At 38.9% G+C, this 15,712-nt stretch overlaps 1 protein-coding gene across 12 annotated transcripts in view; it reads left to right on the forward strand.

The window, feature by feature from the left end:
- SLIT2 (slit guidance ligand 2) overlaps positions 1–15,712 on the forward strand; it is a 194,515-nt gene that overhangs the window by 123,428 nt on the left and 55,375 nt on the right. For all 12 annotated transcript variants that reach the window (XM_068149265.1, XM_068149267.1, XM_068149268.1 and 9 more), the window contains 2 exons: positions 2,549–2,712; positions 4,872–5,010. In XM_068149265.1, the coding sequence (XP_068005366.1) occupies positions 2,549–2,712; positions 4,872–5,010 (303 nt within the window). The remainder of the gene's footprint in view (positions 1–2,548; positions 2,713–4,871; positions 5,011–15,712) is intronic.

Genomic DNA, 15,712 nt, shown 5'->3' on the forward strand with positions numbered 1-15,712 from the left:
CTGTTCTATAAATACACAAGCAAAGAAAACATAAGCTCAATTTAAACCTATATTGAGGTGTGACCCCAAAACTGATACTTGGAGCTCAGGAGATAAAGGATCAGTTGCATCCTGCTCCATCAGATTTTATGGGATGTAGAATGAATCAGTCAATAATAATGGTTTCATGGCCTTTTTCCAACTGTGTTTTCCTTAGCACTCTGTTCAGCTGCAGGAAAGCCTCACCTTCTAACGAAAAAGATGAGGACAGGGGAGATTCTCCTTCATATGTTACAGCTGTAAAGAGAAAGAAATTGATGTTTGCTGAAAGTCAAAAATCTGTTTTACTTGGAGCTATTGAATGGGTCACGTTTAATTTAGGAACAAGGAAGAATCTTTGACTGGCTGTCAGATGTGATGAATGGGAAATCTGTATGCTTTTATTACTGTACTGCTAGCAGACCTAATTAAACTAAACTGGCTCTCCAGTGTTCTTTGTAACATAAAATTATAGCATCATCCGGTAGTGCTATTATAATTAAGATTGTGTCAGCATTTGCAGTGAGGTCCCCATTTTTAGAGGTTATGACTTTCACAGAACACTTAAGGCTTCTAAACCAAAATATTTTGGGCTTATTTCTTGGTATGCTCTGAACTATGAATAAACATATATATATGGTGTTGAGGGGCAAAACCAGAATATACCAAAGTTTAGTTCTGAGAGCCAAATTTTTCAGTGATGTTTGGGAATCAAAATGAATGGGATGTTTCTCTCAGAGTTCAAGAGTAGCCCTTTCTGTTAAAGAACTTTACAAAGAGCCTGTCTATTTTATTTCCCAAACACTGGGGTTGCACAGCTGTTTTGAAAGCAGCAGGGCTGTTGACCTGGGTTAGCATACCATTGGTAACTGCAGAAATTTCATGCAGGTGAGTAGTTCTGTTGATTTCATAATGGAATTGTAACTATTCTGCTGCAGACAAATACTGGAGTACTCCAATAATGCTGACCATGGGCTTTGGGTGGCCTCAGTTATATTTTGAGGATGGAATTTAATTCTGTTCTTTCAGGTCTATGACTTGAAGACATGGATGTCTGTACCTCTTGCAAACCTTCAAGTACAGTTCATATTCTGCACCACAAATTGCAGCGAATCAAATTAGCAACATTTGCACTTTTTTTGGACAAGGCATTTAATCTTTGGAAAGTTTATATTGGAACCAAACCAAAATGGGGGCATGGAGCCCTAGATTATAGCTGTAACATCCTTTTTGCAGTTGGAATATGCTTGTATAACCGTATTGATTTTGGTGGCATTAGTTCTGATTTGTGGTGGGGTTCTTGCCCTCAGCTGGCCACAGCCTATACTGAATGAGTGTGCTCTATTGTGAGCTATATTTGCAAAGCACCCAGTCATTTATGGGGGTGGAAAGTGAGTTAGTAAAAACCTTTTGTTTCTGTTAGTCCCACATTTCATGTTGCTCTACAGATTATTTTTTTCACACACTTAATCAAAATTGTCTGAATTCTGATTTTCTTGCACTTCCTTTCCGGTTAGTCAGTATTGAGTGCATCAGCTAAAAAGGACCCAAATGACATTACTCTGTTATGGATGATCCTGAGTAAGGATTTGATTAATAGCTGTGGACATCCTTTTCTGTAGTTTCAGAAAATGGAAGAGCCAGAGAAAAGTAATTTACCTAATTTAGCGAATACATTTGTCTGGAATTTTATCAATGGCAAAGTGCTTTTTGCCATTTGGCAAGGAGCCACGGTCTTGTGTCAGACCCTGCCAACAAAGAGGCAACTTATTCAATTCCATCGCTTGCTGCCATTTGGGCTTTTTAATTTCAGGCATTACTTAGAAAGTAGGTCCCTAGGAGCCAAAAGCAGTTAATCCCCCTTTCTGTGATTAAACAAAAAGAGAGGAAATCAGAAAGGGGATGTGAAAGAAGGTGTTTTATATTGAGTTATTACTCTATCTTGTTCAGCAGAAATGAATTTGACCTGTTAAAGGGATTTTGCAGGCTGTTTCTATAGAGACTAATAATGGCCAGACTTACAGATATATCTAATTGGAAATGAAATCTTCTGTTAACTCTATTTGATTTTAGTTTATTTTTCCCTCTTACAATATATTATCACTTTAGAGCAATTGACTTGAGACGTTTTTCTCTTATTCACTATTTGTGCAGCTCTGGAGTAGAGAGTCCTGCAGCAGCTTTCAAGCTGTTATTTATTTACTTCTTTCTTTTAGACAAGATAAGAGAAACAACAGATAGGTTACTTTATTAGGAAGTTTCCACTTTTTGTACCAATTAATTAGGCCACAAATACAAAGTAATTTTGCTGCTTGTGTAGCTTTATATATTAGCATTTAAATGCCAGACTTTCAAAGAAAGATAGGCAAAATTGATTCCTTAACAAATTATATGACACATTTCTATTATAACAAATCCTTGCATCAGTTTGTATAATGGCTTGCTGGAAGGGGGGCTGGGCAAATCGGTTGGTTGTTCTTCGGTTTGTTCGCCCTGATTTCAAGGTATTGATGTGTTTCCTTCCACGCAGTCGTCTTCACTCCAACAACCTCTACTGTGACTGCCACCTGGCCTGGCTCTCTGACTGGCTGCGGCAGCGGCCAAGGGTTGGCCTCTACACCCAGTGCATGGGGCCGGCTCACCTCCGGGGACACAACGTAGCTGAGGTCCAAAAACGAGAGTTCGTTTGCAGCGGTAAGGGAACTAGACTCACTCACCGAGTCCTGGTCCGAAACCTTTTTCCTAATCCAAGCATTCTGTTACAGCTTTAGCTTTTATCTGTATTTGTATGCCGTGAGGGAGTGCTTGACTAAACCTGTGCAAACCCTGCATTCACACAGGTCATATAGCATTCTAAAAGAGTATTTGAGGGGGGGAGGTGTAGAAAATGAAGTAAAAGATGCACTGATGGAGAACATAAGGCCTTTAGTCAAAAGGAATTACTCTCTCTGACATTTACAAGTTGTTGCTTTCTCTTGTTGTTATTTTCCACAATTTAAATAGTATTCTGATTAACCAAGTAACTTTCTGCATGTGACTGGTCTGCCTTAGCGCATCAGGTTATTTTCTAATGTGAAATAATGAAATGCCTAACAGTTTGTTACTAATCTCATTTTCTCTATTCGTTTTTCCCCCTTTATTCATATCTTCTAGATGAGGAAGAAGGCAAGTTTACCTTTCTTATTTAAATATTTTTAGACTCAGACTGAAAATTTTCTGTAAACTTGGTCTGCTGTTTCACAAGTTTCCTTGAAACCATTAAAAAACCCTAGCTGGAATATAGCTGTCTGTCTTTTCAGTGGTTCAGGAGGGTTGTTTCCACTGGATGATTTCCTATGGTTCTTCAGAAATCCATTGCAAAATATGTGAACAATTTGCAAAGTTCTATGGCTCTGAAAAAGAGCACAGTGTTTTGTCCCTATTAAATAGCCTCTGACATGGAAGTGCAGGGCACTGCCATCTTTGCATGGCAAATGCCAACAGTGTTCTTAACATGAATTCTGCCTTTATGTAGGCTTAAAAGGGCTCCTCATAAGATGGCTTCATATATCTTGGTTGCAAGTGATAAGGCTGCACAGCCTGTATCAACAAGAGTTTTCTAATTTGATTTTGAGGCAGGGGGATAAGCATGTTTTCTCCCTGAATTGCTGTATTTTGGATTAATTAGGGCAAGTGAAATATGCAAGCCTGTTAGTGTAAAAAGAATAGTATGTGGTATTAGTTTTGGCAGCTGTTTGTACTTCTGTAACACATACATAAACATGAAATAGAATCCTTAGATTGTAAACTGCTATCTCAAAAAGCCAAGCTTTTTGGTGATTTAAAACTGGAGCTGTTGTTATTTGAAGTTGCAAGTAGGAGCAGCAGTGGCTGCAATTACGCTGTCGATATAACTTTCCTATGTTAGCACATGGCATTAAATACAGTGAGAGAGATATTAGATTAAGTTGTGGTTTCATAACCCAGAATTTTTTGTTTCCCCTGGCAATTTCAAAATAGTCTCTAGCTCTTCTAGGAACAAAAAAAGGGCTTCCTGCCTTCCTCATCCCTTTGTGCCTTTCTGTATCGCTACAAAACAGCAATTCTCTGTCATTAAAACGATTGCACTAATATAATAAAGATGTGCAATCTGTCTGTTTGCAAAAAAGAAGTAAGCTGTTTATTTTCTAAGACATAAGTGATTATGTTTAAATGCAATTATAAATGCCAACTTCAACATACAGCACGAAAACCTGGGGGAAGGAGTTGTGTAAATCTGTCACATGAGTTTGTAAGACTGGTAGATTGTGGGAGGAAGAAGTCTGCTGACTAGCACAGGGAATGAGATATGAGCTGTGAAGTCAAAGCTTTTATTTAGATGTGTTACTGAACTAAAGTGTCGTAACTCCAAAACTGCATGTAAACAATACAGAACTGATAGTTATGTTCTGATCTGCAGATACTTATGTGAGTATCTAACAGGACACTTTCAGTTCATTCATCTCTGTTGGTATTTTAAGTGCCATGAAAAAACTCTGAAAGCTAAATAAATCAGTAATTACCTTTTAAAACCCTAGAATAAATAAAATACACTTATAAAGGGATCACTTGCACAAAAAAGTTTTTAAATGGGAGTTACTAAAGAAATTGAACGGTTAGGTGATGCTGGCACAGTAGCTGAGCATTTGTCTTTCATCTCTCAGCACTCTATCAACATGGTGTTGGGTATTTCAGTTAATGCTGCAATGTTTGTCTTAGAAGTTTTGCCTTAAATTTTTCAAGGAAGTGTAAAATGTGCTGGTTTACTGTTGAGGTAGACTGGCCCTACTGGTGGACAGTACCATGTAATCGTAGGAGAACCTTTTCCCTTACAGGTCACCAGTCCTTCATGGCCCCCTCCTGCAGCGTCCTGCACTGCCCCACGGCATGCACCTGTAGCAACAACATTGTGGACTGTCGCGGGAAAGGCCTTACTGAGATTCCAACCAACCTTCCAGAAACCATTACTGAAATGTGAGTAATCTTTTTTCCCAATTAACTTCCAGAAAACAGGTTTTTTTTCCCCTTTGTATTCATTTTTGGTATTCCCATAAATTCACACTCAGATATCAAATGAATATGCAGCTATATGAAAGACCTTTATGTTCTGAGTTAGTTTTGGAGGCACTACTCACAGTCCATAGATACAACAATGAGTTGGTTTGAAAGAGTTTGGGAATATTGGCTTTTCTTCAAGGGTGTGACTTTTCACTGCAGGCTATAAACCCAGCTGCCTTCAGGGTTGCTGGTTTTGGCTGGGATAAACATTTTCTTCACAGTAGCTGGTATCTATGCTTTGGATTGACTTTGTTTCAGTCTTCTCTGCTTTTGACTAACTTAGCAGAAAGATTGCAATGTTCCTATATTGTTATCATATAATAATTGGAAAGTGTTTTAGAGCTTCATTTTTTAAAGTGTGTTGCAACTGTTGCTTATAGCAACCCCTCGAGATTAGATTAGAAGGAATGAGTGTATTCCATAAAATAATTGGTTTTTCACTTATTGTTTGTGTGATAATGTTGTCAGCGTGCCAGGATGGTAGTTGACAGTAAACATTTGTAGAGATGAGACCATGCTGGCACAGCAGCATTGAGAATGCTGAGGAGCTGCTGAATGCAAGGCAGAAGGGTACAGTGAGCACTGTATTTCCACCACCATTATACAGTTCCCACACACATGGCTTTATTATCTTAATCACCATTTTGAGCACATGGTTTGGCAGGAGCTTCCCAGTTCCCAGGGAGAAAGGGAAAGAGAAATGAGCTGGTTCCCTGTTGCTTTCCGAAGGACATGCAGGCTTTGACAAATTATTATTACTTCACTGATTTTTATAATACCACCATCACCAGATCCTTGCATATGCCACAAGAAAATGGGCATTGTACTTCTATTTCACGTGTACTGGATGTTGTCCAGGATTTTCAGTACTTTTTTCTTTTCCCCCCAGGGAGCTGATAAATTAACCTGTGTCTAAATAGTGTCCTTTAAATGGAATATGGAATTTCTTGAGTGTTAAACATTGGCAGTTTCAGTGGAGTAAAATTTTATATGTTGAAACTCTGAGATAGCTCTTCTGGGAAAAATAAGAGGCTTTCTGTTTAGAAGCTAATACTGATGTCGTGATTTTGCATTGTCTTAATAGTTCTACTGGACAACTGTTTTGGGATGACATTTTAAGGCAGTAAGAGCTGTCTTTTCTGCAGATGGCCACTGCTTCTGTAGCAGAGCTTGCAGGGAGAATGTTTGCAGTGCACTGCTGCCTCACTGTCTCTGAGCTAGATGCAATAACCTAGACCACTGAGGAAATGATTTTGCACTGGAAGATGAAGTGGTTGAAGAATGGGCATGCATTTTGTGGTGGTGGGAGCAAGAGGAGGCAGAGGCAGTTGCTGCAATGCTATTTCATTCCAGTGCCGTTGGATTTACCAGCGAACATTAGGGTGTTGCTGTGAGGGTTTTATCATACAGCTCTGACTTCTCATTTGGTACAGAAGTCAGTTGGCTAAAGCCAGCAATTCCCGACGTGCGAATTCAATGCATTGTCTGCCAAGTGCCTCTTGGGAAGATGCCTTCACTAACAGGACTGCTTATCTCCAAGTAGCTGCCAGTGAAAATGGAAGGAGAATAAAGCCTGTGGTGTCCTCTCTTTTTCTCCTCTGGTGTGATAAAGCTCAGTGCAAAATTAAGTATTCAGCATCTCAGTCAATGTAATTCTTAATCTTTGTGGACTTAGTACAATTGTATCTCTACCAGTTACACTCTTAATGCAAAATTAATTCTCCTCTATTATCTAAATAAACTCTCACACAGATAAATAAGAATGTCTAAGCTTTACTTCTCAGAGTTTGTCCAATCAAAATGCTATTATTGGAGAAAGAAGTACTTCATATTCCATACATATTTTAACAACAGAATAATTGTTTGAGCACCAGGACTCCCCCAGTTTTAGTGCACCTAGTAATTCTGCAGGAAGCACAAGATTAAAAAGAAGCACAGGTACGCCTTTGCCTCTGGGACAAATGAAAACTTTTCATACCAAGAGTTACCTGGGAACTTAAAAACATTTCCCACAATCCTACTATTGTAACATCTGTATTGTAATTGTTGTGAGGCAAAATACATTGCCCCTAAGTGTTACGTGTTAGTAGTCTTCAAACTTCTGTTAGTGTGCCTTGCTTTAGCTTCTCTCTTGACATAAGCAAAGCATGATATATTCTTAGTTCATTGGAAACATCATCATTTGAGTTGGTTTAGATTTGTTGTTTAAACCTCTCGCCTTTTCCAGAGTGTTTTTATGGGATGCTCATTTGTTAGCACGTTCAGTCTATTGAGCTTCACCATCTCCAGTAGTCTAATGGACCCAATGCTTTCCTCTTTTGTCATACCGCTCATATATTAAAGGCATTAAAGGTCATTCTTAAGGTTCAAAACCATTACTTTAATTGGGTTTGGAAAGTATAGCCTTTCTAATGGCAATAGCATTTATCAACCTCTAGTCTGCCGCGTTTCAGTTTCTCAGCACCGTTAATCTCTTTTCACTTTGCTGCATTTTAGAATTCCCCTTCTGCGTGAAAATTCTTTCAATGATCAGCAGAAATAACTCTGATTCCCTTCAAGTAGAGACTTCTTGGCACGTGTTCAAACACGCCAGCAGAACCCTTACAAATAGCGACCCAGCCGCAATTCTATGAACTGTAGCAGTGCCTTCGCTCAGAGTGGTGTGAGTAAGTGACAGGCTTATTTCAAAAGAAGAGGTCAAAAAGCCATTAATGAGCTAGACTGCCTTCTGAAAATGCTGCTCTTACACTAGTCTAATTTTCTCTTCTGTGCCTTGAACTGCCAGTCAAAGTGCCTCTCAAAGCCCTTTCCTTACTGTAGCATTATGAATACAAGAAAATAAATACAATTGCCGTAAGCATCTCTAAGGATGGGAGGAATTACCTGCTCTGCTGCTCACAGCTTTGTTTAAGTGATTACTCAAGCAAAGAAACAAAATGATTTTTTTCTTAATTTTTGTTGATGTTGAAATGATTTAAGTAATCAAAAGACTCTATTAAATTCACTTCTTTTTTTTAGGACAGCAGTTGCTGCAGTGTTTTTTTGTGGGGAAAGAGGAAGGTTTGCTGGAGGGGAAGGCGGCAGAAGGGTTGCCACTGTTAACTAAGCAACAGTTGTGTAAACAATTCTAGTCTTTGTAAAGGCAGGAAAGACCCTTAACCACATAGTATTTGAAATGACAAAAATGTATCGGAGTCAGGAATTTTAACAGCTCACCTTCCTAATCCAGCATCGTGAAAAGTCACTGTCTCCCTAAATTGCTCTGGCCTTCAAGACAAGTTGTTCTTCCTTGTGAGTGGAGCTTTCTACTGTTTGCCCAAAATAGAAGCGCTAGGGTTGTTTCATGATAACTGTATTTACATTTCCCAGGAGTTTCCTAATTTGTCCCCTCAGTCTCGTCTCGTCTTACCTTCCTGATTCCTACTATTTTTCTTCAGGTTTTCATCTTCCTCCATCTCATGCTTCCTTCTGCTTTGTTTTCATAAGTCTGTTGATTAATGATGTTGTATTATGCTGAGCACTCAACTACATCTTTGTGAGCCATGTGATATTAAGCAGAATTCAAAGCTCCTGAGATTGCTTTTCACAGTAGCACTCAAATTATATTAAAGGAGAAGGGGAAAAAAAATGAGAGAAGGGGTCAAAAGAAGAAAGAAAAGAGGGGAGAGGAAATGAGATCTGACAGAACCAAATGTGACAGATAGACCTAACCAAGACAGAGTGACAAGTGACCTGATCACACTGGGGAAGTACTTTGTGTAAGTGTGGGACTTTATTTGATACAGCTGGGGGCTCCATCTATGTACCTTTGCCAGGCTAAGCTTGGAAAAGTTTCACCGTTTCTGTCTTTTAAAATTCATGCTTAGCTGAAAGTCTGAAGTACATCCTTAAATAAATAGCTGCAGAAGAGGTAGACTCTTACAATGAGATACAAGGGTGCTTTCAAGGATGACCCTTTACAGAGAATAATCACTTGGGAAAGGCTTAGGCACATTCATTGAAGACAGGTCAAAGACTGGTGTATCAGGAAAACTCTGAAACGTCAGAGATAAGGCAGGTTGCTCTATTTTTAGCAGCTCAAAGTGTGATTCAGCCATCTACAGTAGCCTGACAGAAATGAGAGCAAACCCTGCACCTTCACATCTTGAAAGGAATGTGTCCAAATGCTGAGGAGAGGATGTAATAACTTACAAGACATTAAATTGTTGTGGGTTGGGGTTTTATGTGTTGGTTTTTTTTCCCCCCAGTGTCTTTGTTTCTGCTTTCTAGTTTAAATTAAAACATTGCTCTTTTTAGGACTTACACAGAGTGTTAGTTCATCAATATAATTTACCTCTTAAATGGGTAAGCTGCCAACCAGCAGTCTTGCACATCCAGGGAAGTTCTGGAGTGGTTTTGCCAAGCTGATTTCTATATATATACATCAGTATATGTAGTCATTGGTCCTGTTTCCCTATGCAGTGATAAAATTTTTGCTAGGCTGCAAGAATCCTCTATAACCATATCTACTTCCAGAAAATGTTAACCTTCTCGTGCTACTCTAAATAGATAGATCCCTTTGGTCTCACTATAAAAGGTCTTGCAGCCATTAATCATTCTTATGGCTCTTTGGGAAGCTTTCCCAATAGATCGAATCTTTTCTTGATTCCTGACATAACCAATGTATAGAATTCTGCCAGTGTGTGCAGGTGCCAAGTGAAAAGATGATGCCTGCTTATGTGGAAAAAACCCAACCTAATTAAATAGTTAATATAGTGTCCAATCTCTTATGAATCCTGATACAGACTTGGAACAGTCAGAAGCCAAAAACCAAATGTTCTGGTTTTGTGAATTTTCAGCAGTCGCTGGGTTGAAATAATTACAGGAATAGATACAGAAGTAAGTAGCTTGTGGAGATGTTACCCTCTGCTAAATGCCCCTTGGACAAATTCATATGGTTTGACTAATATTTTCCCAGCTCTTAATCCAAAATTCCAAGCTTTTAACGAACTTTGTGTAGTTGCCTTGGTTTTAAAGTTAGCTTTTCTCATCTCTGTGTCTTTCTCTTCAGCTGTACTTCACTTGCACTTTTCAAATCTCCTCTGACATTCTTCTGTTTCCAAAGGTTTTTAAGATCAACATTTTTAAGAAAATTCCTGACCAATGTCTTGGACTTGCTATTCAATGTCTTGGACTTGCTATTCAATGTCTTGGACTTGCTATTCAATGTCTTGGACTTGCTATTCAATGTCTTTTACCAGTGGCACGGAGGGGAATTTGGATTTTTCAGTGAGATATAGAGCTTTGGCTCTCTTTGGCTTGACTTGCCACTGCCTGCCAGAAGGGACACTCAGTTTAGGCTGTTCATCAGCGGTGCAAATGCAGTTCTGTTCTTCGATAGTTCATTATGATAATAATTGATTATTATTTATTGGCAAAACAAATATGTCCAGTGCAGCCTAAACTAAAATGGTTTGTTTGATTTAGCAAAGATGCAGAAATTTGCAAACAGCTTAACCTCTTTCCTAAGAGGTGTGCATCTAAACACACAACAATTGCACGTGAATAATGAAGAATGCATTATCCTTGAAGCAATGTATTGAATAAATGTGAGCCAAATTAACATGGGTAAGGGAATCTCTTGAGGTATTAGCTTCTTTAACTAAATCTATTTAATTTACTGATGCAGATTTCACTAAGTCACATTTAGTTTATCTTTGGGATTCCTACTTCAATAGTTCTCAGGCTGACCAGGAAATATATTCCATTTGTCTGCCTCAAAAAGGGATGGTTTTATCAATTCAATAGCTAATCCTGTCTGCTTAACACAAAGAGAAATGATTTGTCATGCTCTTACTGAAGTATCTTCCTAACCTGAAGATTACTGGTAAATCAGCTGGGATTACGTGTTGGGGGTTTTTATTACTTTTATTAGCTTTCTGACTTTAGTCATCACACATTCTCAGAGGTACAATTGTTCATCTGCTCTTTATTAGCATGTGTTCTATTCTTCCATTGTTCACGTCATGAGCTTTCTTCATGCCCTTTTGTCCTATCCTAAAGCCTAATTACATTCAGAGGACAGTCAAGAGGATGTAGAGACACAGAACACCAGAAGAAACATGTGAAATCAGTGCTTATTTCCAGAGACAATGGTAAAGAAGTAGTGGCCACAAGGAACACTGTTCTGCCTGTGTGGGGCTCCTGCAAGTATCTGGTGCAGGTATCTGAAGGAGAAGAGGAACCTTGAGGGACCTCTATGTCTGCCAAGGGAAACAAAAATATCTCAAGCATGGGATAAATGAATATTTTATACAGCATGAGGAGAAGCTGGAGGAGGCCCATCTAGCTCTGCCAGAAAAACCCTCATAGAGCTGACAGCTGTGCCTCGCACCGAAGGTGGTGTTACTCAGATTTTATTTTCGTACGTGGCTCTTTACTACTGGGAAGTTTTCCTCCACGATGATGTGAGTGAAGTTACTGTCAAAGCAGCCAAGGATACTGACTTTTCACTGTTTTGTGTTTCATCATCAGTGGAATGCCTTCTTCTATTCACATGCTGCTAAATACATGATGCAGTCAGCAGCACCCACTCAGGAAAAGTATCCTCCATTACAAAACTTTGTTGAGGTTTTTGTGGCAGATTTCTGGTACAAGGCCCTGCATTGTTTAACAGGTAGTAAGGACTTCTGCCTCACGGTTGATCTCACACAAAGGTAGGATTCTCTCAAGTTGGTATTTCTGCTCAATGAAAACAGGTGACAAGTCACTGCTTGTGATGAGCCAAGAGCATGGCAGGACTCCATTTCTGTTTTGTGAACACAACACAGTTACTGTGTGCTGCTCAAGTAGGTTTTGTGGTATAACAACCCTCATCAAAAATAGGCTAATTAGGGAGGCTTTAACTTGACTCTAGGTTACTCAGGCTAATTGTGCTGGAGCCACACTGACAGATGCAAAAGTACTAAGCAAATAAGTCTTTAAGAAGTGGTGCATTTTGCCTGCAACCTGAATCTGTAACAATTAAGGAATGTAAAGCCTACCATCATTAATGGTCCTGTAGGGTTCAGAGCACAAGATGGCCCTTTCTGTGATGAAAAATTAAACAGATGCAGATTTGGGACTCGCTTTGGAGTAAAGGCAATAAATTGTTTAATAGCTTCAGAATGACAATTCTTGTTACTTTTTTTGATGTAATGCAGACTAAGGAGTCATCTGTCATTTACAGTTAGTCCCCTGAGGAAATACTTGATAGAACAATTAGACTTGATGTTAACAGTTTGGCAAGCTTTAGGGCAGCATTGACAGTGATTCTCTATATGCAAATATTTAGGAAAATGTCAACCAGATTTATTAATGCACAGAATAGGAGCCTCAAATTCTAAAGTGCAAGTAATGTAGGCATTCAAAATCCATCTCATGTTTTGTTAGGCATGGATGATATCACAGATTTCAACAGAATTCCTTTGCTGCTAATGTTAAAAGTGACACTTAGTAGGTATAAGCACTCTGGAGGTGCAGTTGTTGGGAAAGGGAATAAGGTACTTTTTTAATAGCCTCAAGGATTCCTGTAGGAATCCTTCCTGCAGGAAGATCATTAATGTTTCCTTATTTTAAAAACAAGCAAACAAAACACGCACACACACCCCAGCCCTGGCAGATGTTGTATGTGATGAGATATGAGTTGGCTCTGTAGTGCAGTTCTTCAGATTCAGGAGCTGCACTGAATCCCATCACTGAAGTCTATTTTCTGACAGCTGTTTTTGCCATTTACTTTCAAAGCAGATGGGGAAAATGCAAAGAAGAGCTGTCAATTTTATTACCATGTATAATCAGCATCTGTGCAATACATCAGACTCATTGCACAGCTTACACTTTCTTCTCTGCGGTAAAAATTCTTTTGGGATTTCTTGACAAGCTTCTTGCAGCATTTTTTTAAATGAGTAGATGCTGAAATTAAAAGTACAGATTAATTAACTGCTAAAGCCACTACTCACGAGCTTTGTTTTTTGAGATGCCATGTTCAGATTGTTTCATTATAAAGTATAGAGCTAATTTGCTGCTTCACATTGAAATTTGTGCTTTCTTAATATTATTCTGCTTTGCTGTTACTTTTTAAAGGGTATATCCTGATCCCTTAAATGGATTTGGGTGCAGCACATCTCTGTGTAGCATTTTTTATGTCTCACTCCTGAGAAGGCTTAGTACATTGTACCCCATCTGCAGGATGTAAAACAAAAATGAGTCTGAAGAGAAAATTGTGTTCTTCAGTTCCAGCCTGCCCTCTTTTCTGGTGCAGAAGTCTTTCATAGAAATTACTTTGTGTAGAGGGAAAATAAGCTAGTTTAAAAGTGTCAGTATAAATAAGCATGTTGTCTGTCTCTGTAAGTGTGGAAGTAGTAATCAGTAATGGTGTGCCGCAGGCTCATAGTAGAGAACAGCATCCTTCTGGAGAGTGTCAAGTGATTTACATGTCACAGGGCTCTCTGGGGACTGGGTAGGAGGAATCTCTCTGCTGGCTGGGGACTTACTTTAGTTTGATTTCATTAGGCTGGAAGTCACAACTGCAGAAGCACCTTTGTTTCTGAGAAGAGTAGGTGATTGTACATTACTGTGTCTGCAGTGATAAGCAGTGGGGAAACATTTAGAAAAAGAAATGTTCACAGTACATTGCCTAGATGGGAGAGGTTAGGGAATAGTCTTCAAAAAAGGTTTCAACCAGTTTGACAGTGTTAACAGACAGTGAAACACTTATGTCTTGATGCAGGACTTCTTTGAAGTGAAGCACTGAAAGGAGCAGGAGACTTAATACTAGGAGCATTAATTAGTGTTTATGTGGTGATGGGCAGAGGACTTCTTACACATGAGGCAGTGCAAGCTTTGATGAAGCATGTACTTAACTGTCTTCCTCCATTATCATATCTTATTAAATGTGCTACTGAAATTGACTGTGGCTTTTGAAAAAGAAACCACCAAGGCACTGTTTATGATACACAGATCATCATTTATATCAAAAAAGAATGACTTCTGGGATGACTTTGAGAGGAGATGTGCACAACCTGTCATGCAAGTTCCAGGGAAAAATACTGCCCTTAGCTTTTTGTTCTTTTGTGACGCAGTGGTGCTTCTGGCCATGCCATTTGTGAGCACTTAATAGCTGGCTTTTTTCAGTCATAGGTAACTGCAACCTATCCTGTGCCAGAATGAAAAAATGTTTCATTTAATAAGAGGAATTATTATAAAGGGGTTTTTAATTGCTATGGAGGTTCATCAGTAGAATGCAAATTTATTTTAGTTATTAGTTTATCTGTGCATTGTGGCCCCCAGAATATATCCAATTAGAGTTTCTCTGGAATAGTGAATGCAAATTTGTGCTCTGAAATTCAGCTGATTTTAGGAAGATACAGCAGAAGATTAGAGGATAACAAAGCTTGGAAATGTGAATTTGATTTACTTTCTTTACAGACAATGTGTATTTATGTAGTCTTATGTTTCTGTTCTTACACTGATCTCACTTTCTAAAATCTGATGTCTTTTAGCACGTGTACTTTGGCATGAGTTAAGAAAAGACATACTTGGATGATCCTACTATAACCAATCCTTTATCCAGAAAAGCTTGTAAATTTATCCCAATATGCAGTCTGTCTATTAGATTATAGATTCCTCACTAAAGGGAAATGTTAGGTGAAGTTGACATGGAGTTCATTTTTACATAGCCACCAGTGAATTGGTAGTTCACTCCATTAGACCTGCTAGAAAATTGGCTTTTAGAAATACACTGTAATAGGACTTCAGTAGGTTTGGGGCCCATATCATTTGTAGACAAATTGGACAGTGGTAAATCAAATCTGCTAGTCCATCTTCTAATAAAAAAGGGCATATATGTATCCTGTTAGGTACTTCACTTGATAAATCTAATGTATTTTTAAAGAGTAAACTGGAAAGTGCTTTCTCACTTTCATGCAATAAGTAGACACATGCCATGTCTAGTTAAGACTATTATATCTTTAAATATAGGTGAACATGACTGGAGCCCCCACAGCACGACATTACAAATCTCTACATCATGGGTTGATAAGAAGCATTTATAAACAAGGCTTGTGACAGCCTCATGTGGGAGCATTGCTACTGCAGTATCTGTCTTTTCCATATACACAGAGGGATTTTTCCCCAGTGTCTCCCTCTCCAGCAATTCAAGTCCTCATCTGTAATGTGGCCTATTCCCTCCCTGTCCTATTTACCCTCCCTCCACTTTCCAGCCCTCTGCATATGCCCTGCACATTTCCCTGTGCAAGATACTCTTTGGCTGGTTTTCAAAGCTAGACATCTGATAAATGTCTGGTCAGGCTGTCCCTGGTGACTAGGCACTTGGTTGCTGCCAAATAGAGTGTGTAACAGGACTGGATGGATGGCTGCCATTCCCTTCATGGCTGGGTTAATTTGGTTTCTCAACTTTTTCCCATTGCTAAAACAAGGAAATTTTTAGGCATTTATTATCTGAAGGTTTTACCTCTCTTTGACCTAGCCAGCTGAGTAGGAAGCTCTCTTAGATGATGGTTATACATAATCTTTATTTTATGGAGAAGCTAATCTAAAAATGTAGTGCAAGCAAATACTTGAGTTTGGTGTAACTTGGTGC

Source organism: Melanerpes formicivorus, unplaced genomic scaffold (genome assembly GCF_026170545.1).
Source record: "Melanerpes formicivorus ecotype bairdi unplaced genomic scaffold, bMelFor1.0.p_v2 SCAF_18, whole genome shotgun sequence".
NCBI classification, from domain to species: Eukaryota; Metazoa; Chordata; class Aves; order Piciformes; family Picidae; genus Melanerpes; species Melanerpes formicivorus.